The sequence below is a fragment of the Saccostrea echinata genome, unplaced genomic scaffold (genome assembly GCF_033153115.1).
Source record: "Saccostrea echinata isolate AGI-Se365-2 ecotype Australia unplaced genomic scaffold, CSIRO_AGI_Sech_v1 ptg000038l, whole genome shotgun sequence".
NCBI lineage: Eukaryota > Metazoa > Mollusca > Bivalvia > Ostreida > Ostreidae > Saccostrea > Saccostrea echinata.
The window spans coordinates 2,028,932-2,056,259 of NW_026889787.1; the positions used below are offsets into that span (position 1 = coordinate 2,028,932).

The 27,328-nt window shown below is 32.2% G+C and overlaps 2 protein-coding genes and 1 pseudogene across 2 annotated transcripts; 1 reads left to right on the forward strand and 2 right to left on the reverse strand.

Moving 5' to 3' along the window:
* Window positions 1–3,663: 3,663 nt before the first annotated feature.
* Window positions 3,664–7,283, reverse strand: LOC133200308 (uncharacterized). The gene is made up of 5 exons (XM_061336128.1): window positions 7,268–7,283; window positions 6,646–6,826; window positions 5,376–5,593; window positions 4,870–5,118; window positions 3,664–3,881 (listed from the first exon to the last, which is right to left on the reverse strand). The coding sequence occupies exons 1-5, from the start codon at window positions 7,281–7,283 to the stop codon at window positions 3,664–3,666; spliced, it is 882 nt and encodes a 293-aa protein (XP_061192112.1).
* Window positions 7,284–12,038: 4,755 nt separating this feature from the next.
* Window positions 12,039–14,217, forward strand: LOC133200309 (uncharacterized; annotated as a pseudogene).
* A 7,241-nt stretch (window positions 14,218–21,458) lies between these two features.
* On the reverse strand, window positions 21,459–24,017 carry LOC133200355 (putative inhibitor of apoptosis). Its single transcript, XM_061336168.1, has 5 exons — window positions 23,020–24,017; window positions 22,451–22,652; window positions 22,119–22,304; window positions 21,814–21,888; window positions 21,459–21,683 (listed from the first exon to the last, which is right to left on the reverse strand). Exons 1-5 carry the CDS (start codon window positions 23,884–23,886, stop codon window positions 21,487–21,489), a joined length of 1,527 nt encoding a protein of 508 aa, XP_061192152.1. The 5' UTR covers window positions 23,887–24,017; the 3' UTR covers window positions 21,459–21,486.
* Window positions 24,018–27,328: the final 3,311 nt, after the last annotated feature.

Sequence of the window (27,328 nt, forward strand, 5' to 3'; positions counted from 1 at the left end):
ATCCCAAAGAACGCGAAATAAAAGACACCAAAAAGTCTGCCACATCTGCTTCATATTTGTATGTGTTACTGACTATAAACTGGATTTAGACGAGATAAGGGCCAAGTAACAAATAAACTGTACATGTATGACAAACGAGATGACATCAGCATTTCTTATATGTTCAGTAATATTCACCTGCGTACGGTGTTTATGTCTACCAACTTAATCGATATTCAATACTCAGGAGCATACTCTGAGTACAATCAATCTTTAAACCGAGACAGGCCATTGCCAATATGTTGATGTTACAGGAATTTCAACATTTCGTTTAAAGTCCACATTTCGTAATTTCTATAGTCTTCTAATGACCTTGCTATTGTTAGCAAATACAACCAAACACTGGGTCGTATTTTGATTGACATACTTCCAACCAATTGTCAGGTTTTTGTTTTATACTAAATTTGACTAGGGATATTCTGTCTACCTGATCTATACATAGGGATTAGGGAGTGTTACGAGTTGACAGGTGATGCTTATTCCTCCTAGGCACCTAATACCACCTCTGGAATTTCCAAGGCTCCGTGTTTTATGGGTTCTTCATACATTTGTATTGTTTGTAGGTCGATCAGTGTTATTTTGACCTATTTCGTAGCTAGGAACAAACGGGAACGGTTTGTTTTTCAAGTAAAATACAGCTGTATATTATACATATTACATTTTAAAAATCGCAGCATATGGATAAGAATCTCCTTGTCAATGACAAAAAAGCATTATCTTTCTTACCATCGGTGATAAAGCCGGACGGACAGGTATTTTGGTTCTTGAAATAGTGCCCTCCTAAAGTTATCAAAATCACCTGACTCAAGTGACTTCACAAACTAATCGTTGCATACCGAGGAAAAACATGTTGAACCAGCAGATAAAATAAAAATGAAGTCTAAAATTATATTCTGCTAATTTTGGGGCTGGGGTTTAAGGATTTCTTAAATGTAAATTTTAATAGGCAATTTCTATAAAAGAAATTTAAGTGATGGTTCTTTTTTTTCTGAAAAGACACGTTTACAGTTTCTTTTTTGGGGGGTGGGGGTGAGGGGTTGGGGGTTACAGTAAAATACGGGTTTTTTCCTCATATGAAGTATACATTGTACACTCTGTGTTATTCCTATTAGTTAAGCAGATTTCAGACTTAATAGAAACATCAAATTGAATGACTGTTGCACAAAAATGGACTCTAAATATTGCGCTCAAGATGTTCTACTAAGCATGTGATCTCTGTGATGCATGTGATCTCTGTTATGAAGATGTATTACAAAGATATTGTGAACCACGTAATATAAACCTCTGAACTGCGTTGGAAAATATCAATGCGGATCATCAGAAGTATATCATTCCTTTCGTTAAATCCAACATGCAAAACAAATCACTTTGTCTAATAAAAAAACTTTTTTTCTTGCAAGCCTGACGGTAATTACATAGTTTGATTTTGGGAAATTATTGTATGATCCAATCTGAATTATTTCTATTTCCATGTCTGAAATGCACATTACCTGTCAATGATGTAGATCAGTTGAGAATGAGAGATTGATTTACATTCATATTCATCAAAGTTTTTTGAAGAGTGGATTAAAAGATAGGCTTTGATATGCAGGCGGTATCCTTTTGAATGTTTGTAAATAGGTTTCATAAAAAAATTTGAAATATTTTTGAGAAAACTCTTAACTCTTAACTCATGCCTAAGATGTCTTTCCTGAATATCTCTCAAAATGGAATCAGTTTGATGTTGATTATAGTCCTCAGAACAAAAGTTATTGTCTTGTTTTTTTTTTTTTTTTTTTTTTTTTTCTTTTACTATGCATATTTCTATGTTTTAATTTTCTTGTTGAAAACAGATTGCAAATTCTAGAGAGGACTTCTTGCAATGTATCAGAGTTTTCTGTTTGCGTATGTTGTTCTTTTTCTGTAGGTTTACTTTCCCTTTTCTGCTTGTTGTGTGAGTTATACTACTCATGCCCCTTTTTTGAGTACATCCTTGGAAGATGTTTTCATGAATTCTGCCGCAGTGTGTGTTACACACGATTCCTTGATGGAACGGTTTATTTGATTGCTTCTAGTTCTGTTTCTGTGATTTTGGAGATAGATGTCTACATCATTTTCCAACAAATATCGTCAAAACATTTATCATATTCTTAACCTTTGTTTTCTATATGAATTAAAAAGTAAAATATTTTTCTTTTAAAACTTCATTTCTTTGAAATACATTATTTCTAAAAATAAAATCCAAAGATAAAGGCAAACAAAAAGAAGGTAGGCGATCTCCCTAAAGCAGATAACCTTACAACTTTGAAATCAAAGAAATATAGGACATGAAAAAGACCTGTTCAAAGACTATCCCAGACTAATAAGTATTTTGTCTTAATTCTAAAAATAAATCTGTCCTTTGCAATTCTGATTTTGAAATAAAATATTTAGATCAATATTCATTACATTTAAATGATTTACGTCATTTTTGAAAAAAAAAACCTTATAATGTTAAACAAGAATAAAGCCATGACAGATACTGCCATTCTGAATTGTTTATTCTTTCGAGATATTTGCATTTACTGCTATGTGCAGTAAGTGCCAGTTATCGAAGAAGAATAGCCTAAGTGCGATAACTCTCTTGGCTTCAAATCTAAGATCTTTGATGATTTCAAAATAAATGGCCCCTTTTCATGTTGTTCTTTGTGAAAAATAACGAAGTAAAAAAAAAAAAAAAAATCACGCACTAAACTATTTAAAGGACGTGACCTCATTGTATCTATTTATTGTTTTCAAAAACATATACTTTGACCTTAACACATTGATCTTGAGCATTACCCTGTGTATATATAATTTTTTTTTTAAGTAGAAAAATGTGAAAAATTCTGCTATTACAGAAGAATAGACCTGGTATTATTAGTAACATAGTTTTGTAGTGACAGGGTACGGTATGATACCTAGTTAGTAAATTTCATACGTGGCGAGGCGAAAAATGATAACCCACTAGTAGGTAATTTGCATGTTTCTGGTTTTCAAAACTCATTTCTTTATCGCGGGTCATTACGTTTATCAGTGGTGATAATTAAAATATTCCAACTTCTTACCCCCATCTTATAATATCACTTTCTCATGAAGACAATCATATTATACCTTTGGGTTTTGTGATATTTTAAATAATGCAATCAATTTTTTAAAAACTTGTCCAAAACAAAACATTTTCCTCAAAATGTTATACAATAGAGAAATGACTTAAATCTGATGGTTCCTCGTCATATTCCCCTTTACAAGACATTTATTTTATTAATTTATCCATTTCAAAGAGATTAAAACGCTTCGGAATGCATAAAACGGGAAACAGATCTAGCAAGTCACCAAATACCTCACATATACATGTAGGTGTCAGGTTGGGTCTTTTTGGTACTGTATAGTAAAAAAAGACATTAAAAGAGACTGGATATTGAAAAAATCTATTTGTTGCAAGAAGATTATCAGATGTACATATGAAATATGACATAAGCATTGATTTATATTTATATACAAAAAGCGATAAATCACTACGCAAATTAATAGATATTATTGATTCTCTCTCAGCAAGTAGATTCCAGTATTTAAAAAAAATGTCATTGATTTCTGGCGCATACACGATTATTTTGAATTCCCTTGTCAAGGTCCCCTGATAAAGTTGATGCAGTCGGAGATGAAAAAAAGACTACACACTGCACTTATTACAAAAGCACCAACGACTCCAATGTTTTTGGAGGAGAGTCTCTCATCCGGGGCACTTGTCAAAGTGCGAATGTACTGGCTTGTTTCGTTTCGATTGACTTTCAAGTTCTTCCGAGTCTTTGCAATCTTCTTTTGGATAACTTCTTTGGTCACTTCTGTTATAAATATAATACATTGAAATTCAAATAAGTATATGACCCGTGTCTTTGAATGAGCCCATTGTACCCTTTGACCACAGAACCCAAAGTACTGAAATGTCAGAACTGCTTTATAGAAATGTCTTTTATTTTATTATTATTATTATTATTTTTTTTTTACATTTGATCAAATATATAGTGATGAGGATAAATTAGAGATCAAAATCTATTTTTCAAAAACGAGCAATATATCTCATAGATTGATTTTCATATAGATAACCTGAATAATGTTTGCCAGAGTAAGTGTGGAAATTCTGTAAGATTTTGTAATAATGCTTCAAAAATGTGCGCAATTTTTTTTCATATAGAATAACTTGATAGAATATGATTCAAAGTCGCGCATTTCAGCAACGAAGAAAACTTACTATTTCATATTTTTAGGGATTATTATATTTGTCATTTCTATAAAAAATCAGTCAAAAAGGCTGTTGTTAAAAATAAATTTTTCTATATTGTGAAAAATCATAAAAGCTAGGTTTTCTTTTAAAAAAAATAAATATGTAAATACATGTACCTGGACACCAAACAGAGAACGGTTTAGCGTCTGATTCCGGATAGTCAGATCTGCTGTATAGGAATAAACCTAAAATTATATATATATATATATATATATATATATATATATATATATATATATATATATATATATATATATATATATATATATATATATATATATATATATATATATATAAAAGGAAAAGTTACATTGAATGACGCAAATCACTGAATATGAAAAAAAAGTTTTAAATGGTGCTGTTTTAAAATTTCAAACTTCGATTCCCATATGGACTTATTGACTGTATACCTCTATCATCTCGACACTTCTGTCTAGGACTAGAATCTCTTAAGTATAGCATTACACCCAAAGCAGGTGATATTTCGAAATGAATGATTTATTTTCACTATTAGAATTACAATAATAATTATGTAGTACGATACATACTTTTGTGTTTAAGTGTTTGCGGAGGGTATCGACCAAAACTACAGGACGAGTCATTTTTATAATGGTACAGTTCACAACCTCCATTTTCCATTTTGTATAAAAATGTATAACAAAACTCCTTATTCATACATTCTGATTCGCAATGTCTTGAATTTAATATTTTATTCGAAATTTCTTTATAGCACAAGTTAAATGGGAAATGCTGATGTATCGTTGATGTTGGTGTCTCTAGCATGCATTCTCCAGGATCTACAAGATGTTTACATTATATCATTTGTTGAAAGGATTAAATAGTAAGAAAAATAACTAGTGTAATAATAGAATAAATAGAATTGTGCAGTTTTTCAACGTCTCTGACATCTAACCCAGTTTTAAATGTAAATTCACATTAAGGCAAATGATATACCAGAAAGGTTAAAGTGGTGTAACGATATATTTTATCTCTTAAGCTTGGATCATTTTAATCCTTTGCAACAGAGCTCGAATTAATCTTAGAAAAAAAATACCTTCATCATTTCTTTCGCAGATGAACATCTTTGCTTTAGAACATTTTTCGGCAACAAGGGTCTTTTCTGTTAGATTGTAGTAAAGACAAGATATATCACTCGGACTTACTCCGGTTATCTTAACCGGAATATCGGAATCAAGATGTTTACAATTTTGTAGCATGCTCTCATAGTTAGAAGACCTCATAAAAGCCCCAATCCATACTCCTGTGAATTTTCTTTAAAAAACATATTTCACAATTAATTATTTTCATACATGTCCAAGAACGAATTCTATGTCGATATCGACGATATCGACAATATCGTGTCGATATCGTATCGATGTCGATCCAAATCAGTATACTGAAATTGGAATTACTGGATACCATACATAAGAATAAGTGCTATGTCGATATAATCGATATCGACAATATCATGACGATATCATATCGATTTTGATCCTGATCTGTAAAATTCATTTTCAAGTTTATGTATAACATAATTTCATAATACCACAAACAATGTCGATATTGGATCGTTTTTGACATGTTTATGCAAATAAATAGGGGTTAGGGGTCGTTATTTTCAAGTTTTAGGGTTAGGATAAGGTTTTAGGCTAAGGTTAGGGTGAAAGTTGGTAAAAACACGTCTTGCACAATCATGATTCGATTCGATATCGACAGCAGAGCAAACTTAGTACTTGGAAAGTACATACGTACAAGTCTTGCATAAAAAAAAACACAACCACATGAGCGATGACAAAAATGAGTCGATATCGAAATGATATCGTTGATATCGACGATATCGATGGCAACTACATTTAAAAAATTAAATTTTTTAATGTTAAGTTTTTAAACATAGACACACACATACCACGACATGGACGGTGTCGACGATATCGACACTATAAAGAAAACTTCATAAAGTGATAGTATTCACGTGTTAAAAAGCCAGTGTTTTTTTTTGGGGGGGGGGGATAATCCATTGAACAGTCATGATTCGATATGATATCGGGACAGAAAGGAAAACTTCATAAACAGAAAGTATTCTAATATACACATAAGTATGAAGAAATAATGTAGCAAACTATAAAATAGTAATTTGTCGAGATCGTAACTACATCGTGTCTTGGACACAACTCATTATTTTACTCTTAAAATAAAACTAGTATCATGATTTCAATTCAATTTTGTTGACATTTGATGTAAATCTTGGATAACGTAGAAGAATTGAGATAAAAATAATAGTCATTCTAAAATTATCCTTAATGCTAAGTAAAGATTAAAGATACCTGAAGCTGGATTTTATTTCAAACAAAGCATCAACCTCTTCCAGAACTAGCTCTATAATGTACATCTCATTTAGGGATGTAATTGTTGCTAATGTCCTGTTACTCGAAGCGCAGACATCATACGCCGTGTGCCATGAAGCTTCCGGGAGATGGACACTGTATCTACATTTTGGATCCCTAACTACAAAATAGTGTTTAAATAAACTAAAATTCTATAACAATTTTACATATAGGGTACTTGAAGGTTTACGCAGTTGAATATATTTTGGGATTCTTGTAACTGGAAAATAATTTGCGGTGTTTATTTATGCCTTCCTGCAGCTGGCAAATGCTCAATTCAGAAAACAGTGGATGAATTAATTTCTAGATAGTTTGAATGATGGGGAAGCAGCATAAAATATGCATACTTGCATTAAACTTTAACACTTACTGACCCCATAGTCATCTAGAAAAAATACATATGCGTACATGTACGTTTGCATATTTTTTTTTTCAAAGTGGGCCTAGTTTGGCTCCATTTTGGACCCGGCAATCGTGATCTGAATAAACTCAAACTTCTAAATGATGATGCTTGAATAAAATTTGACAGAATGTAGCCCCGTATTTAGTAAGAGAATGATACCAAACTCCCTTAACATTCTAATCCCTTTTTAGAATCAATTAATGTACAGTGAATAGTCTTTGAAAGACATGAAAATTCTCCAAGGGAATGCTTGCATGTTAGCTTTACAACTTGTGACTTATCAGTCTTAAGCATTAGCGTTTAAAAGATGTGTTCTATAAATCTGTATGTAGAATTCCCAGTTTTCTTTTTAGCTCCATCTTTGCCGTAGATATCATTATGAGCAAATATTTACATGTACTACATTAAGATGTCTTAAGATTGAAAACTTTATTCACTTGAATTTTTCCCTTTATTTCTATGAAAAAATGACACCTCTTTCATGGTCTCATTTCTGCCTGTTGTAATCAAGATATGTAAAGAAATATCATCTTTTTAGCACATATTACGTAGCTATTCAGTTTTATTGTCATGTTTTTAAAGATAATCTTTTTTAAGAGATTCACAATAGATGTACATATAGGTTTATTTCTTCTTTTCTGCTCAAAAATTAATAAAATACATACATGAAAAAAAGGATTGTAAAACACTATTTCAAAAGTTTTTAAGGTATACATGTACATTTACTGTCTACACAAAAATATATATTTCCCCCAGTTTACATTTAAGCGCATATTCTCATATTAAATGTCTATTTGAATACAATCAAAATATACAGACAAAAAAAAAAACTCTTCAAAAAAGTGTTCCCTTTGACAAAACATTGCTTCCTACTATTGCATAGTAAAATGTTTCTGAATTGTTTTATTGAATATTCAAATCTCCATAGGAAGCAAGACTTCCACTGCTTAGAAAAAAAGATGATGGTATTCTCAAATACTGCAGTACTTTTTGTATTTTTATTTAGTTGTTTTTTTTAAATCGTAACTGGATTTTAAACCGAAATGTAAAAGAAATTCAGATTTTTTTTTTTCACATTGCCTTAAGATTTAATACACATACCTTGTAAAGTGCAGAGTATGTTTGGACCAAATGTAAATGATATGATACATGCAGTGATCAGGAACTTCATCTGAAAGATGTTGATAAAATGGTCACATGTATAATCACAACTATACACTTCCGTCACTACTACACATTTATTGCATGATCGTGAGGGAAAAACATGAGGATTTATTTAGCCGAGGAAAATCATATTTCACGAGTGTTTCGAACATTCATGCAATAAAATGTTTATTTAACCGAAACAAGAAAAAAAAAAAACTTTTAAAATCAACACAAACTTTCAAATTCGGCTTTCAATTTTAACGTTAAGTTACTGAATCATTTTACAGAAGTCCCTTGGACATAACACACTCCGATGAAATAATCAGCAATTTTGTGACGTGATCCAAGCTATTTGACGTATTTTGCTGGGAAATGCACTAGGTCCCGAAGAGGAATGACGGGGAAATGTGAATTTTTATGGCCCTTTCACGTGATAATCTACAACCAATCAGATAACGCGTTGTGCAGAATAATTAATATGACTTATAATTATTTAAATTAAATATCTTTACAAAGTACATGTTGTACATGCACAATCATGCAATTATTTCCTAAATTAAGGGGAAAAATCTTTCTCATTTTTATGTACATGTACTTATAAACAAATGTATATAAATGAAGAAATGCAATGCAAAATGCTTATTATGACAGAACTACAAGTAGAGCTTTTTCAAGAAGCTTACCGTCTCTTTAGCAACAACCATAAACAGTAAACTGACCTAAACCTATCAGGCCGTATAATTCTTGAAAATTTCTTAGCTTTGTATATCTTCATTAGTTTTTTTCTGAAATAAGCCCTACCAAGTGAAAAGTTAACAGATGCTCGACTGTCTCAGTAAACTTTAGATTCTGCTGTAGGGATCATTTTTGGCTGATTCCGTCACCTTTGTGATATGTAGATGAGGTATGAATCGACCGAGGTGTTGCTGAGTGCTTCCGAGACAATCGCATCATCTCGGGTCTTTCTTTCCGCTTGTCGGAAAGGTCCGAGAAGTTTCGATTGCTGCCGAGATTCAGTAAGACACAGCAAAACAAAGGGGGGAAAAAATACATACAGGCTGTAAAGCTTGTAAGCAATAAAGATCAATTCTGTTACAATGAAAATATAGAAACGATTTTTGGTAATTGCTATAAAAAAAATAGCATGATAACTGCCAATTTCCACTGTTCGTTTTGTCATATTTTTTTACGATTGAAAATCTTGAAAAAATGTTAAGTCGTACGAAAATTACTTCATCAGAAAATTATCTTCCTTGCCTTGAACAGCATTTCAACCAATGAAATAATTGAAAATTTTCTCATCATGTAATTTCTACCAATCACAAAAAAAGAGGAAGTGCATAGTCCGAAGACTGTAAAATACTTCAACTCTGTATACCGTCTTCCAAGGAAGACGGTAATAAAAGTATAAGTACAGCATATACAAATAGTATTTTTAAAGTAAAAATAGAAAATTATTTTTTTTGAATTAGGAGAGACGTTGTACTTTATTTATGAAGTATTTTAAAGAATTGTCGTTTCTCCCACAATATGGCTATTGATAATTTAATGCACTCCTTGAATTAAAGACACAGTAGCATTGTTAATATTTTAAATTTCTTTGGTAAATCAAAAAATAAAACCAAATAAATGAATTGAACTAAATTGAATATTCTTAGAATTCAATGACTATCACATTCCTCTTTACATCTCGTCAGAAACTGTTTTTGCAAACAGGACATGAGCTCTGTTAATGTAAGTGATTACGTTTTACAATTTGCTAAACTCTGAACACATCACTGAGCACGGACTGTCAATACCTGTGAGTTTGGAATTGGAATTATTCATATCATATCTGGGTTTAGGCCTATAACTTATCGCGACATTCAATACACACGAGTCGCGATGTCAATTCTAGATATAATACATTGATGCATAGTGATGCATGTATATAGAGAGAGAGATACAAGTTTCCCAATAATATTATTTCTTTTTAACTTTGGCTGAGTGTAATTTCATATTTGATGGGTTTTTTTTGAGAGAGAGAGAGAAGGGGGGGGGGGGGCTCAGAACATACCTTTCATTAAGTGCTACATTTGTTTCTCAAAAAAAATATGTAAATATTGCCTAAATCATTTCTTTTTTATTTCCTCTTACACAAACACTGGCTTGAGTGTTAAATGATAATAACTCATGTTAAGGAGAGTTTAAGTACATGTACCCGTAGGCCTATGGTTTGCGCGGTGAAAATGTGTGAGATATATATACAGTATCAGTGAAGATTTTGGAATCTTTATCATTAATAATTTTTAATACGTATTTAGTACACAAAACAGAAGTTTGATGTTAAATCAAAATCTTAAAACTCTAAAAACTATTTAAGAAATTAATATATAGTGATTCGCCACGCTTCCAGAATGTTTATGTAATTTTTATTTAGATTGTTTATCGAAGCTGTAGTGTTGCAAACGCTCTAATAAACAAGATGTGTTTGTGAAACACTGATGCCCCCGTATGCTAACTCATAACAAAGGTTAAACTTTCTCAAATGCAAATCCAATATGTTGGTACCCAAAGTAAGGTCTTGTTTCGAGGAATATACCTGTAAAATATGAAAACCCTAGCAGCAATTATTGAATAGATATGGAAAAGGGTAGTTTTTTTTAAAAAGCGAGTCAAACATCAAGGTCAAGTTCAAATGGTCAAAATTAATGGTGCCCAAGGAAAGGCCTTCTTACAAGAAATACACCTGTGAAATATGAAAGCCCTAGCACCAACTGCTCAAAAGTAATGGCCAAGGTTAAAGTCTTTCAAAAGTACGTCAAATTCCAAGGTCAAAGGGTCAAAGTTGTTGGTATCCAAAGTAAGGTCTTCTCACAAGGGTTACATATTTGAAGTATGAAAGCCCTAGCACTTACCGTTCAAAAGTTTTGGCCAAGGTTAAAGTTTTGCAAAAGTAGGTCAAACTCCAAGGCCAAGGTCAAAGGGACAAAGTTGTTGGTATCCAAAGGAAGGTCTTCTCACAAGAATTTACATATGTGAAGAATGAAAGCCCAGCACTAATCGTTCAAAAGTTATGGCCAAGGTTAAAGTTTTGCAAAAGTAGGTCTAACTCCAAGGTCAAGGTCAAAGGGTCAAAGTGTTGGTATTCAAAGGAAGGTCTTGTCACATGGATTACGCAAGTGAAGTATGAAAGCCCTATCACCAACTGTTCAAAAGTTATGACCAAGGATAAAGTTTTTTCAAAAGTAGGTCAAACTCCAAGGTCAAAGGGTCAAAGTTGTTGGTATACGAAGGAAGGTCTTGTCACAAGGTACACACATGTGAAGTATGAAAGCCCTACCACCAAATATTCAAAAGTTATGGCCAAGGTTAAAGTCTGAAAAAAATTTAGCAAAAGTGGGTCAAACTCCAAGGTCAAAGTCAAAAGGTCATGAAAAAGGGGCCCTAAAAAACTATTGAACGGTGTGATTAAATGATCCCGGACTGTATATAAGTTCAAAGCGAATAAGTTATATTTTATGAAATAAAGAAATTGGTACATAAAATTTATTTTTTCTGATAAAAAAATTTTTCGTCTTAATTTTACCTAGTTTAGAGAAATATATGCCAACTTGAACTGTTGTTGTGTTTTTGTATATATAGGAATTGGATCAAGTAAATGCGGAATATTTTCCAAGGGCTTTACAAAATATTGAAGACAATGTCAATGACAACGAAAACGATATTGTTTTTGCAAATATAAATGAAACAAAAGAAGAAACAATTAATATACTTTCCAGAAATTATGATCTCTTTGAAGACAATGATACAGCAACAGTTTTTGAGGAAGATACCTTGGTTAAAAAAAGTTAAAAGCGGTTGTGGCTGTCAGTCAAAATGTTATAAAAAGTTTATATTTGAGGAAATCATCAACCACATTTACACTACCAAAGACGAACAAGAAATGTATATAATGGGAAAGTTAAAAAGTAAAAGTATCGGCGATGATTTGAGTGGAAAAAAAGAGGCAAAGATTCGTATACAATTATGACGATCGCGAAAAATGCAAGGAAGCATTTTTGTTCATACATGACATTGGGGAAAAACGATTGAAAAACATTGTTCATCATTTAAAAAAAAAATGGCCCTGTTCCAAAGTTGCATGGCAACAAAGGTAAAAAACCTAAGCATGCTTTGAAATTCCAAGATATTAAGAGAGTAGTAAATATTATATTGAGACATGGCGAGGAAAATGGCATACCCTTACCTGCTGTACCACATGCTAATGATGCTACGGAGACACCTATTTTACTAGCAGCTTCGACGACGAAAGCAGACATCCATTTAAAGTACAAAGCAGCCTGTGAAGAGAGTCGGGTAAGAGCCGTAGAACTGTCAACATTCAAGGGGATATGGCTTACCTGCATGTCACATATAAAAATAGCTTCATCAAGAGCAGACGTGTGTTCCAAATGTGAGAAGCTGAGATGTCAAGTTACAGCTGCTGTCACAGAAGAAGATAAACTGATGGCGTTAGACGCATTTAAATATCACATTGAAGTTTCGGAAGGTAGAATTCCTATATTTCTTTATTCTATTTCATAATCTTTTGTTTATATTTTTGAAATGATTTTATAAATAGTTAAATTTTTCAAATGTTGTGATGATTCAGCAATAATCAAATTAAACGTATGTTCCACATTACGAGCAGGTGAACACGTGATATACAGAGAAAGGGTTCAGGCTGCACGGAGTGAATTGGAAGAATATGGACATCGCCCAGTAAGTCGGCAGTCATCGTCAACTTCTTTGTACAATGTGCACTACACCTTCGACTTTGCCAGCAGCTTACCATTCCACACGATGCCATACAGAGGGTCTGCTTTATTTAACCTCCCCTAGAAAGGTCCAAGTCTTATGGATGTGTATGGAAGGGGGCAAAGAGCAGTATAACTATCTCTTTGACGAGGACCAGACCATTTGAGTGAATGGTACAAAGGCACACGGTCCAAACACAGTAATCACTCTCTTGCACCATACATTACAAAACTACAGGTGTGGAGAGATGTCTTGTAAAATCCACTGTGATAACTGTGCAGGTGATCAATTCTTTTTTTAAGTTTATAGCACTGCTCATTTATTTTTACGCCTTAAGCATCAATTTCAATAACTGCCATATCATAAAAATGTTCTTAACGTTTAATAACGGTGTTAAATTTTGTAGGTCAGAACAAGAACCGTTACATGTTGGGTTATCTTGCATGGAGAAATACTTACTGGGCTTCATAGAGAAATAACCCTTTCCATACAAATACCATACAAAATGCCTAGTAGACGCAGGATTTGCCTACATTAAGAGATTGTATCGTCGGTCAGTAAGATTTCTTCATACTAGCTAAATGTCTATTTTTCTCTTTTATTATAATTTCTTTGACAGACACGATTTCTTAGACAGACATGATTAAAGAAATTTTTTATTTGGATGAAAGTTACTAATATATAAAATGTTTTTATTGTAGGACTGACAATGACCTGGTCGAAGATTTAAACAGAACTGTTAATAAATCTGCCGTTGGAAACCAGGCCATAGTGGTACACAATGACTTCCAATGGTATGACTGGAAGTCATTTTTATCTGCGGATTTTCTGGCAATTCCAGGCATCCGAAAATTCCATCATTTTAGATTTAGTGCAATGCAACCAGGAATTGCTTTCGTGAATGAAAAGTCAACAGTTGTGGAGAAACGAATCAAGATTCTTCAGGACCAGGGTGCTAGTTTTTCTGCCACGAATCCCACCAACGACTTTGGTAAAAGGTATTAAAATTTAAACGTTTTAAGATCCTTAACCACGTATTTCACATAAGGAATATTATTTTATGCATTTCTCCTCTTGCAGATGGGTTCTCTGCTGAGAGAAAATTATATCTATTTAAGCACATCAAACCTTTCGTAAAAGACCACGCAAAAGACCTTACCTGTCCGGCTCTTGATGAGGGATAAGGATATAAAAATAATTGTATCTGCAAAACCAATTATAACTGCACACACTTGTTACAGAAGCATGTAGATTTAAATGCTAAAAATAAGAAGTTTCAAAAGTATCAATTTCATTTAGGGAATAAAACGTTTATTGGAAAGGTCCTAAACATTATTGTGCAATTCTATTTTCTTTTTTCATACTATGATCAATAAGACAGAACAAGTGAAACTGAATGAAATAAAGGCAATTTTTTAAAGGAAAGAAATATAATATTTGCTTTAGTGCATACACAAATCCAGGAATTTTACCAAGGGGTGTATGTGGGAGGGTCCACTCAATTTTTAAATAATCAACTCTGTTACCTTTTTACAACCACAAAAAAAAAAATACTTCCTCAAACCCGACAAACCTATTTCATGTATGTGCGAGGGTGGGGTTTGACCCCCCCCCCCATACAATCGACTCACATTCTATAGATCCGCATATGCATGCAGTGTATAGATATTAGTTGAAAATAGTAATAAAATCTTGTCTCAGGTTTTTGGTAGTGAAAACAAAGGTATTCAGTACTTTCAGTATTTTGGTACTTTATACTTTGACGAACTCTTTCTTAAAACAAGGTATTCCAAGTATCTCATGAAGACGGAGACAATAAAACACATGTAATTGGTACATGTATTGCGAAAGTTTCAGACAAAAACATCGACTTATTCAAAAGTAAAGTTTATGTTCATTTATTTACTGTAGTGCACTCTTGAGAGATTATAAACTAAATCATGAGAAATATTTTAAAGCATACATACCTTTTGTCGTTTTAATCTATTTTACAAGTGTTTCTTTTGGAAACAATATTAAACAATCATTCTTTAAAGCTACATGCAAAATCACTGTGTGGTAATCGCGTTTTAATCGATTTCGTGTCCATTTTATCAAATAGAGAAATAACCATTAAAAATTGAGGAATATTAAATTTAACATTTTGTACAAAAGATATTGTTTCTCTGTGTAACTTATGAATCATTACTGTTACTCCGTTTCCGGCTCGTATTTTATTGACTTTCTTCTACTAACTTCCTTTATCCATGGATAAAATGTCAATTTAATTTTGATATCAAACAAAGAACTGTTAATTAAAATTTAACAAAATTATTGAGCATCTGCCTTTGGTTATTGATTTTCTGATTTGCTTATATAATATCGCTCTTCAACAATAACGTTTGATGGGTATTTCAAACCGTTTCAATGTCTAATTTGAAGGTCAACAACTTCAGATTTTATTGACATAACTGGCAGAGGAGTTGGCACATTATTCTTGCTTCATGACATTCATATCACTAGGTATCAGCTTTTGATAGTCTTATGTTTGGTAAATTTCAGAATTTTAGATTGAAAAATACCTCAAGTTTTTCAAGACTGACAGTATGCATTACGGTTTCTCCTAATTGTGTGTTCATTGCAGTGTTGAATAATTCTATATAACTCTTTGTTGATTACTGAAACAATATCTAATATACTCCGGATAAACCAAGTCAGATGTATCCAAAACGCCTATATATATGAACGTATATATCCTTCAAGTGATTTATCCCAATTTATTAAAAGTATGGGTTAGCTGTACAGATTCATACTTCTCGATTAATCCTGACAAAACAGCATTTCAAAAACCGAGCCACACAATAATCCGGACTACATATATCAAACAGGAGATACAAAATAATGAATGAAGCATTAGACGATCATTATCAATCGAAAACTTGCATTCTAGAGTCGCTTGCTGGCTATTGGTAACAAATGTAAAACAAGAGCATTGATTTACTTTTTTTCATTTTTTCCAAAAATATTCTCAATATTTTTGTATTGAAAATATTATTTTGGTATTGATATTTTGGTATCTCTTTCCAATGATTCCAATATTGTTCCATTTATAAGCAATCCACAAAACTTAAAAAAAGTATTTAAATAACCTAGTTTAAGATTACATATATTCAAAATGTACAATTTCCTCTTGATTATTAAGTATTTTAAAGGAGATGGGTGAACATGACGAGCGATAAGCCTACAGTGTGACAAACATGAAGATGAAAAAATAAATTTTAATTATATCAAAATTTTCTTTGACATGTCGTCTAATATTAAAATATACTTTATGTAAAATCTGTACAATTTGCAAAAATCCCTCAAAGATTGAAATTATTTGCCTGTAAAATATTAGACACACACTAAAGCGGGCAAAAAGAGTCATTTTCTCATACTATAACACTATTTTTCGATATGAGTGGGTCTTCGCTCCACCTTTTTGAAAGTTAATCCTCAAAGTTTGCATAAAAATATACATTTTTTGATTACCAAAAATATGGAGCAATGACCCACTATACCTTAAAAATATACTTTTATGACATAACATTCGCATCTTTTCGAGAAATACTTGAAGTCCATTAAGTCAAGGGTCAAATCACAAACATGATTTAAATGCCACTCTTCATCAGGACTTGTGTAGTCTAGTGGTTAGCGTGCTAGTCTCGAAAGAAAATGATACTTAGGATTTTTATTGCTAGGGTTCGAACCCCACGAACACCACATTAATTTTTTTAATAAAAGAATAAATTTTGCCAAGAAAATTTTCTTCAGAAAAGTTTTGTTTATCATAATTTCATAAATTTCAATAATGAGAACTCTAAGTACAAAATTCACAAACTGAACATGATTTTTATATTTCTGAAGCTATAGGCTTTCTGCACGCTATGTTCGCCCATCTCCTTACTGGAAAAATAGAAATCCCTATATGCCACCATGAGAACAGGTAAAAAAGGAAATTAATTGAATTCAAGATAGATTTGAAATAGATTTATATTATTTATATTTACGATCATATAAAATCAATTCAACATGTACAAAGACAGAATCACAACGTTAAGTCCATCACCATCGTCATCATCTACGATAAGAACAAATATATTGTCAATATATATAAGAGCCTTTTTTAAGTCAACAATTGGAAGAAATTTGATATCAACGATTTTACCGTCCACATACAACATTCCTTCTTCTCATTGAAAATAAGCACAATTTTTCAAAAACACAAGTCAGTCAAAATTTATCCTTAGATATAATCGTTTTTTCTATACTATTGTACAAGTAACTTACCTCATATAATATTGTTGATTATGTGCAGATACGATGGCCGTGGTCATAGTGACGACTCGGCAACTACGCTCCTTCGTGTCATTATGACCACATCCACCGGGTATCTGCACATAACCAACAATATCATATGGGGTAACTATTACTTGCAGTACTTTTCCCGTATAAACAACGCCATATTCGCTCCATTGTTGTATTTCTGTAGGAAGATATGTACCTGAAACTGAATAGCCCCCGCAAGAGATTCTGGTGACCTCATCGTGAAGCAGATCTTAAAATTCTCCGTATCCCTACCAGTTCAAAAGAAGCATTGTTACCCTTACAAAAATTTACTATAGTTAACTTTATACCATCGTGTTCAACTTCCCTCAATATAATTTATTTTCTCCATCACCTTAGCTCAGTTGGTAGAGCACTCGCTCCGTGATCGGGAGGTCGTTAGCTCGAATCTCGGCTGCGACTTTCCTAAGTCGATTTAAAAAAAATTGGTAGCTACTGTTCCTTCGCAATGCGCTCGGCACTTTGAAGTGAAAGTTGCGGGTCCTTCGGATGAGACATTAAAAACTGAGGCCCCGTGTCACGATAAAGATCCCTCACTGCTCAATGGCCCTGAGTGCCGAGTAAATGTCAAAATTTGAAGCCCTTCACCGGTATTTTTTTTTTTTTTTTTTGCAAATATAACAGCAAACTATTTGTCGTAAATGGGCATTTATTAGAGTGCCAAACAAATTAACCAAATATGTACAAAAATTACACATGCCCATATTTCAATATATCCCTTATAAGGATATTAATATACATAAGGTAAAAAATATGACTAGAAGAATTGGCAAAAAAGATGGGAAAACAAACACGCCACAAACTTGTCGATAACCTACACTGTAAACAGAGTATAGTAAAGTGTCAGCAAATATTGATGAAACTTTACTATAAAACAGAATATAATATTATGTCATCAACTATGGTGACAGTCATACTTTTGTAAAATGCCCCATACAACTGTAATTGTTTTACTCTGTAAACGCAATATGATTGAAAAACATCAACAATACCACCCCAGACCATTGTAATGATGGAAACTGTTTAACACTTTAAAGAGGATATAATACAAGGTCATCAACTATGCCATCTCAGACAGTCATACTGATGTTAATTGTTTTATACCATAAACAGAACATAAAAAATCATCGACTATGGTGCGTCAGACTGTCATACAAATGTAAATTATTTAACACTGTTAACAGAATATAATAAATATCCATCAACTATGCTGCCTCAAACAGTCATTCTGTAAACAGCTAGAACATAAAAAAAATCATCGACAATGCTGCCTCAGACAGTCATACTAATGTAAATCATTTTACACTGTAAACAGAATATACTTAAAAATCATCAACTATGCTGCCTCACAGAGTCATACCAGTGTTAATTGTATTTCAATGTAAACAGAATTTAGCAATTCATTCTTTTTGCTTTTAAGATTTTTTTGCTCTTTATATGGAGTGAAAATGTACACCGTAAGTCATAGCAAGTATGTTTAAGGTGTTTAAACTATAGCATGGGATACTGACAATGGTACAGAACGTTGTGAACATGATAACCCATTGTCAAAAGTACTGATTTTAAGATAGATTGTCGGATCAGTAAGTAAATGTTCTTATTAAATGACCTTGATTCGTACTATTGCAAAATTTAATGTCAAATTCTAGATCATTTGTTTAACAAACCAATATATTTGTTTCATATTTTGAACCCAGGTATGATTTAAACAACTAGTGTGAAAAGGCACGTCGTCAACTTCTGAAGAAAAAAACCTTCACATGGGAATTTTGAAATGCATATCAATTTTCAAATTTACATTTCAGAATTATTTTGCAGCAATAGATTTTGTTTCAGAACGCGGGTATGTTAAGGAAGCATATAAGTCAATTCTCTGGAAATTTAGACTTTTTAAAGAAAATTAAGTTTGATAATTTACCAAAACCGCTGATAAATGTAAACTATTATTATCTATCGCATAAAGATAAAAGAGTGTCTAACGCAAAGACGTGCACCACCACCACGGCATCACGTGACTTCTATTAATAGCGAAATTTTCCTTAGTAAAAAAGCTAACAGAACAACAATACCCCGAAGTGTAATAATTTCTTTGAGTAAATAATATAGTTGGAAAACATCTATTTTGCCTAAAAAGTGCTGCTAGAATCCCACTGTCCCGTCAGTAAAATAATAATTCCACACATTCGCACGAAACCTTACCCGATGTTTTGAAATTTATACATATAAACCGAGATTTTTCGTAAAACCATGCTTAACTCGGGATTCTAGCAGCACTTTCCAAGTATTTTAGGAGGCAAACTTTCCATCTGTACAAATATTATGTTTTGAAATATACAGCTTATTGTTGTTCTGCTGCATTATTTTTGTCACAAATGACAGAGGAAAGGCCGACCGGGATACGTATATAGCTGACCGTCTTCGAAGAAAATACAATCGATGAAAATAAATTAGCATACCTGTTTCAGTAACTGAACTCCATATGAATTTCACAAAATATTCAGGATATTTGCTTTTAAACTCCATTTTACGTATCTTTGTACATGCCGTCTTAGCCAAATTCTCTTTACACGACATGATCAATTCCCAAGTTACTTGAAGTACACATATGACGTCACCGGTGGTAGATTTTAATCAAAATGACAGATACAGCATTAAAAAATAAAAACATTTTATTTTTGTTAATGTTTACACGTTTCTATTCATTTTCTAGAGTTAAATTACATCTCTAAATACGAATATTACGAAAACTTGTATTCTAAAATTGACGTCATCTCGCCTACTATGACGTCATAATGTAGCACTGATTAAGTCAAGGTAGAATATTTTGTATGCTTCCTTATTACCCCTGCGAAAATCATAGTTATATACATGTGCCAATTAATTAATGAAAACTTGTAAGTAAAATTAAAATAACTTTTTAAAATTAAAGGATAACATGAAAAGATACTTTTAACTCATTAATTTAAGATACTTTTTTTCAATATTAGTTTTCTATATTAATGATCACAGCTAACATATGCAATTGCAATTTTTTTTTTTTTTTTTGGGGGGGGGGAAGCACAATTTTTAGTCAAAGATATATAATGAAATATTATCACACTGGACTCAATTTTCACCATTAAGACAAATATAAAATAATACTGAAACTGAGTCATTGATTTAACGCCTCGATTAAGTTGGCTTTATTAATGAAAATTAAACACGAAATACAAATGTCGTTGTATTTTTGTTGCAATAGCAAAATTCTCATGTCCCTTGGCAATCAGGATACTTCTTCATAGGTTGAACACAGTTTTAAACAACAGAGATCACCCTTATGCAACATTGAAACGTTATTCTAACGATAGATTTCTAATTCCTCTATTCTCGATGAAACACAACATATTCCATATTATATAAGGACAAAACTTTTTTCAGACTTGTCAAATTCAAAATCTTAAATTAGTACATAACATATTACTTCGTGAAGTAAAATACATATATTTCAGTTTTAAATAGTTTGTACAAAAAAGTGAAGCTTCTTTAAAGGTTATGATTTAAAGGTCATTTGTGATGGCAAAGCCTACAATATAGTGAATATGTAGTTTAAGCATTATCTAGCAAAAGAATATTTGTTTATTCCACATTAAGGATACAACTAATCAGTGTCTTTTTTAATGATTTTTAAAATAAAAAATGATCGAGTTGAATGACATGCAGTAACATATTCAGACATTACATGTAATATGTAAAATCTAACACTAAATACAGTAAAAACGCTTATAAGGAAGTACAAGGGACGTAATATTTTGCTTTGTTATCAGCATAATTCTTTGTAACTGTTAAGTTTACAATATATTTTAAAGTCAGGGGGAATAAAAATCACTTCGATGTAAGTTTTTAATTCATTATAATCGTGTTTGGTATAAGTGTGTTTTACTGTAAATAGAAAAAAAGCTTAATATGCATTAAACTGAAAGCTTTTATTGCAGAAATAACATAATTATAATCAATGGAAATTCACAATTATTTACCATGTAAATTTTTTTTAAAGACTTCAAAAATGATGTTTAAAGTATCACAGTCATCTTTGTTTTACTCAGACCTCTCTACACCAGCCATGTTCTCACCGTCCCTTTCACAAACTGTCGACATATTGGACATTTCCTCATAGCCGGGGCACAGTCTGGACAACAGCAGAGATGACCACAAGGTAACATGGCGATAGATGCGTCGTTCTCAAGACAGATTTTACAAAGTCGGAGATCTTTTAGTTTCCTGTTTTCTTCAATCAAAGACTTGGTGTCTGAAATTAAAATTTCAAATCAATTATTATAAGAGTGAACCCAGCAATAAGATTTTTTAAAGAAAGGTAAGCAATTTAATTGGAATAAACAAATATGAGTGAATATATTCCATGATTAAAGTAAACATACCTTCTATTGAAAAGGATGACAAGGAATTGTTCGAGGAGTCGAGAGAACCAATCGTAGATGGAGAATCTTTTGCACCTGAACATAATCAACAGTTACACAATTTAATTTTCAAATTTTGTTAAAAAGTTATGCCCCTATACAATTTTTAAAGTTAAAAAAAAATCACCCATATGAATCATTTTTGAAATCAAAAATTTACCGTGGTTTGTTCAGTATCATACTTTTATTTTCATTATATCTGTTAATCTTCCTCATTAAATTATGCATAGATGATCAAAGACATTGAGGTTGTTATTATTGATTACCGCTCGTGGAACCTATATTTGAATTGTCTTCCTTTTTAGTGGATTCATTTGTATATCCTGTGTCATTTCCTTCCAAGAGTTTGGGTTCAGAGTTGTGAGTAGCAGATTGGATATCTGGTCTTGTACTGTTTTCCTCCTTAGACAGAATGACGTCTATCAAGTCTTCTCCTGAGATTTCTTCTACATCTGGAAATATAAATTCAACACAGTTGAAACAAGACGAACAAAGAGTCAATGAGATTAAAACAATAAACCCTGTTACGATTGTTTTAAAGTTTTAATAATTTTTTTTTTGAAATCTATTGCATTGTTTCAGATGGAAGTTTAAATACGTTTTGTCATTCTCAGGAGATCAAATGCTTCCTTCACAGCCTGTCGGGTGTAACCCATTTCAAGAACACTCTGAACAGATACTAAATCGAAAATGTCAGATGCTGTTGTGTTCTTTTCTTCTGTTCCAGTTGATTTATTGTTGCTTCTACATTTAGTGGATGTTGCACCCTCTTCTGCGTTCTTGGCCTCCTCTGATGCCTCCTGTAAAATTCCATTTATTCATTAATTTTTGATATATAAATAACTCTCAAAATAAACATTATCTTAAGTTTCCATTGCATTTAAATACATTTATATGGTAAAACTACTATAAACGAATAACATTTAGCTGTGTATTCTTATTAGCACCTTTCGCGGAAAGTAAACTTCCGCTAATTCAAATACAAAGCTAAATGCCTTGCACATATATTCATAAATAAGAATATTAAGAAATTTTTGCACTAAATCAAATCTACGCTAATTTGTTCAAAAATCAATTTCTGCCAAATATTGTACACGCCAAATATAATACATTTACAGTATTTAGTGTCTTATTTTTGGCTATATAGTTGTTTTCATTACCACTTACCATTTCATCATGTTCAATTTGAACTAGTGCAACAAATTCGTCTCCTTTGTTCTGTCTCAAGAAAGCACACTTTGGAAACCATCTGGCATGTTCAATCCAGGGGTCATCCCCTGGTTCCCAATTACATAATCCACCACCACAGAAGAAACAGCGGGTGTAATCTCCGTACCCCACGTATAGAAAACCTGCCAAAGCGAGATCACGTGGAGTTTGTGTTATACTTGATGGCCAGTCATTAAACGAACTCACTCTTGTTGCGACAACTGCATAAGCAGGGTACTTTGGACGGTCAAAATTAATTCCAAGTGGGTCTAAGCTTCTCAGAAAGACGTTGATTTTTTCTTGTAATGCTCTAGATCTTTGATGAGGTCTTTCCTTCTCCTGTCTCTCTAAAGATTTGAGGTTGAACTCGTCTTCTTGTTGACTAGAGTTGGAAGCAGAATATGTCGGCACTGAGTAACCTGTATTTTCTCTTAGCCTAATTTCATTGTTTGACATTGACAGTGTTGAGTTCTGCAAAATGTTTCCTTCTCCTGTTTGAATGACGTGTCCCGAAGTCGATTCGCCACTATCTCCTCGTGGTTGTATTTCCATTTGGCTGCTTCCAATATTCTCTCCTTCTTGTATAGGAACATTTTCAGATTGACAAGAGTTTAGAAATGGACAATTCGGCGACAATTGAATGTGAATCTCTCTGGGATCATCAGCTGCTCTCCATCCATCTCGATGCAAGCCACATGCAAAACAGGCGACATTGTCTCCTTCGCCAGTGTAATAAAAACCCTCTTTGGCAAGTCTTACAGTAGACACAGAAGTTGTCTGTGGGAAATTACTAAAGGTGCTAATACGAATCATTTCCATATTCATTGAATGTGGATTTCTTTCTAATGGTGCTGAATTGAGAGGATTGATAAATTGAGCTGAATTTAATTCTTTTTGAACGTACTCTTCAAAATTGCTAGAGCAGTCGAAGAGAGGGAACGCTTTAATAATTGTTCTATGCACCAAATTTACACAGTTGGAGTAATCTTCATACAAAAATGGAAATAATTTCTGCAATGAAACACGTGTGTTTGCTAGATGATATCCCTGTATATTTTTCAAAGGTTTTTCTGAATCATCCTGGTCTAATTCATTAAGACAATCATTCATTAAACTCTTAACACTGATTGTTTGTGCCTCCTGATCTTTGCTTTTTTGATGGCTATTTTTCTTGTTATTCTTGCAGTTAGCATGCAATGTGCATTTTCTAAGCTCTGCAGCATCCAGTACGAGACATGCAATTGCTAGTATTAAATAAGTATGAAAATCTACTAAAATCTTTTCTGTTCCAACTTTTTCTTTGTTTTTTGTTGCTATGCTAAATGTAGGTTCAAACTGAAGACTTTTACTCCTTATTCTCTCTTTTTGGCGTTGATCCTGTCCATTGCTTTCCGATAAACATCGTCTCAAAGGCTGCATACCGGTTGTTTTGGTCATTTTTCTTTTTACTACAAAACAGGTTTTATTCCATTAAAAAATCAAATAAAAGCACTTAAGCATTTTAAATATTGCACCATACCATTATTAAAAAAAATAGTTATTTCAAAGAACATTAGAAATACATAAAACTGTCCGAATTATGTATTTATCTAACATAAATGAATAATGAATTATAGACGTAGAAAAGTTTTTAGAATAGTTTCTATTATTTATTAGTCACCGGTTTCAAAAATATAAGACAAAAAGTTATAAGATTTGTTTATCCTTACGGCTCTCATACTGTGAAAGTAAAGACGAATTTCCCTTACTTATATGGTAACATATTGTGACGAATTTTGAAATTTTTATCGTAATATTTTATTTTAAGGCATTTCATGAAGACTGGCAATTCATTTAGCCTCAGTCTGGTAACTCCCCTGTGATATAAATAGATGTTTATATAGTGATAGATAAGAACATATACCTGTATCTTGAGTAAAGTCTATTTATACAATGTAAACAAGGCTTTTAGCAAGGCTGTAGAAAAGTGGGGTGTTTTAGGTGCGATTTCAACCCCTTTTTTAAATAAAATATTATTTTTGAAACATGTTGAATTCACTATTTATAGGTTGGAAGTAATAATGCTAGATTTCATTTATTTGGCTTGGGTAAAAAGCTGAGTGGAGTGGAGTGGAGTGGAGTTTTGTGGAGTCATGGAGTGGAATGGAGTGGAGTGGAGTCATGGAGTGGAGTTTGTACATAAAGTTAAAAAAAAATCACCTAGAATTGTTTTTCATAACAAAGGCTAGGTAATATGACACTGCAGTGCTATCACAAGATGAAACACTTCCTTTAAGTTTGGCTTAATGGTGGCTTATAGGTCCTTAATGATGGTTTAATGGTTGTCTTTAAGTCACCATTAAGCACCTTTAAGCTACATTTAAGTAATAAATACACCACCATTAAGTTACCATTAAGCCATTTCAATGTCCTTAATGGATGCTTAAAGGTAGCTTAATCGTGGCTTAATGGTGGCTTATAGGTGCTTAATGGTAGCTTCTAGACAATCATTAAGTCACCATTAAGCCACCATTAAGCTAGACTTATAGGTGCTTAATGTCCAAACTCCATTAAGCTACCATTAAATGACCTTTAAGCCACCATTAAGTCACCATTACGCAGTCGATAAAACTGCTTTTATGGGTTAAATATTAATTTTATAACGATTTCTTCACAAAAATTATAAATGTCGAGTTTATTCGTTTGTTAATTCGGCGAAAATAATGTAAAAGAAACAAAATAAAAAAAAAAAAAAAAAAAAAAAATCAATCCCAACAGGATTCGATCCCACGACCTTTGAATTGGAGGGCGAACGCTTTAACCACTGAGCTATCGTGGCTGTTGAAATTGATGTGAAATATAAAACCTTTATTTTTAACAAATCTTGTTTGAAATGGTTACAAATACCTGTTCATGTATTTTTTTCTGATGTTTATATTTATTAATCAATAACACAAATAATTATATATATTTAAAAAAAAAGAAAATTTTACGTTAATATTTTTTAACCGTGGACCGGAATTCGGTGTGATGGTGTGAAACAACTTTTTGATTTTAAGTAACTGAATTCCTCGTTCTGTTATTCGCAGATTTATAAGCATGAAAAGATTGAAATTCAACAGATATAACAAAATTTTGTTATTAAAAAGGAATATATCATCGAAAGAGAACGATGGGAAAAAAGCCAGATTATAGTTCTTATAAATATGTTGCGGATATTTACGATTTTTGACAATCTTTGCGTAACAATTAAGTTATAAAATATTTTTGTAACACATCATCTCCAGTTTTAATTCTTTTTATATCATTATGGGTATCAAAATAATTGTCTTTTTGTGTACAATCATAATTTCTAATTTGTTATATGCTTGCGTAAATTTTAAGTTTTGTAAAAATAATATATCATCAAAACCTGTCACTGTACGTTCCCGTGTATAGTTTCCCGTTAATTGACCAGGGACTGGTGGGGACACCTAATTAAGATCTATTGTCTAACTATATACTGTACACTGATTATTTTACCCCGCTTCTCAATGTGTATAAATCTGGTCGGATGCCCTGTTTAATCTGATCGGCTGTTCTTCTGAAAATTGATTTTGAAATAACAATCATTGAAGACGGACTAAATTTTGATCAATTCTTACATCTACATTATTTTAAATAAATTCTTACTTCTGCAGTATTTTAAAAGAAAGGAAAAAATAAAGGCACTTAACCACGAATTAATTCAAATTATTCATGAAGTAATTCAATGATTGGCAATATAATCTATACCTATATTTTTTTTCTATCTTAAACATTTCTCTACCCAAAGAAAAATTAAGAGACTTAGAGATATTCCAGAAGAAAATGACTCTAATTGCAACATTTCCTATGAACTCGGCGGCGGAACATGGGTCTCCAAACACGAAAGAAAAATATGTGATTTTTAAAAAAATTATATATATTATGTATTTATGGATAAAAATAATTTTAAAACAAGTATTCAAACAAACTGATTTTAGGGAGCGAAAATTTTAAGGTATTTGGTGAAGCTGTTCTCATTTCCCGAGTTTATACGCATTGACAAAAATGTTAGAAATAGCGAGAAAAAAATTATGAATTGAATAAGTATTTGCGTAAATGATACTGAAACAACTTCAAACTTAACAAGTTAGTTTAAAGACTTGATACTGGATGCGTTAAGGTGGTTTAATTAAGTTTGGACATTAAGCCACCATTAAGCTGTAGCTTAAAGGCGGCTTAATGGTAACTTAATGAAGTTTGGACATTAAGCACCTAGAAGCTG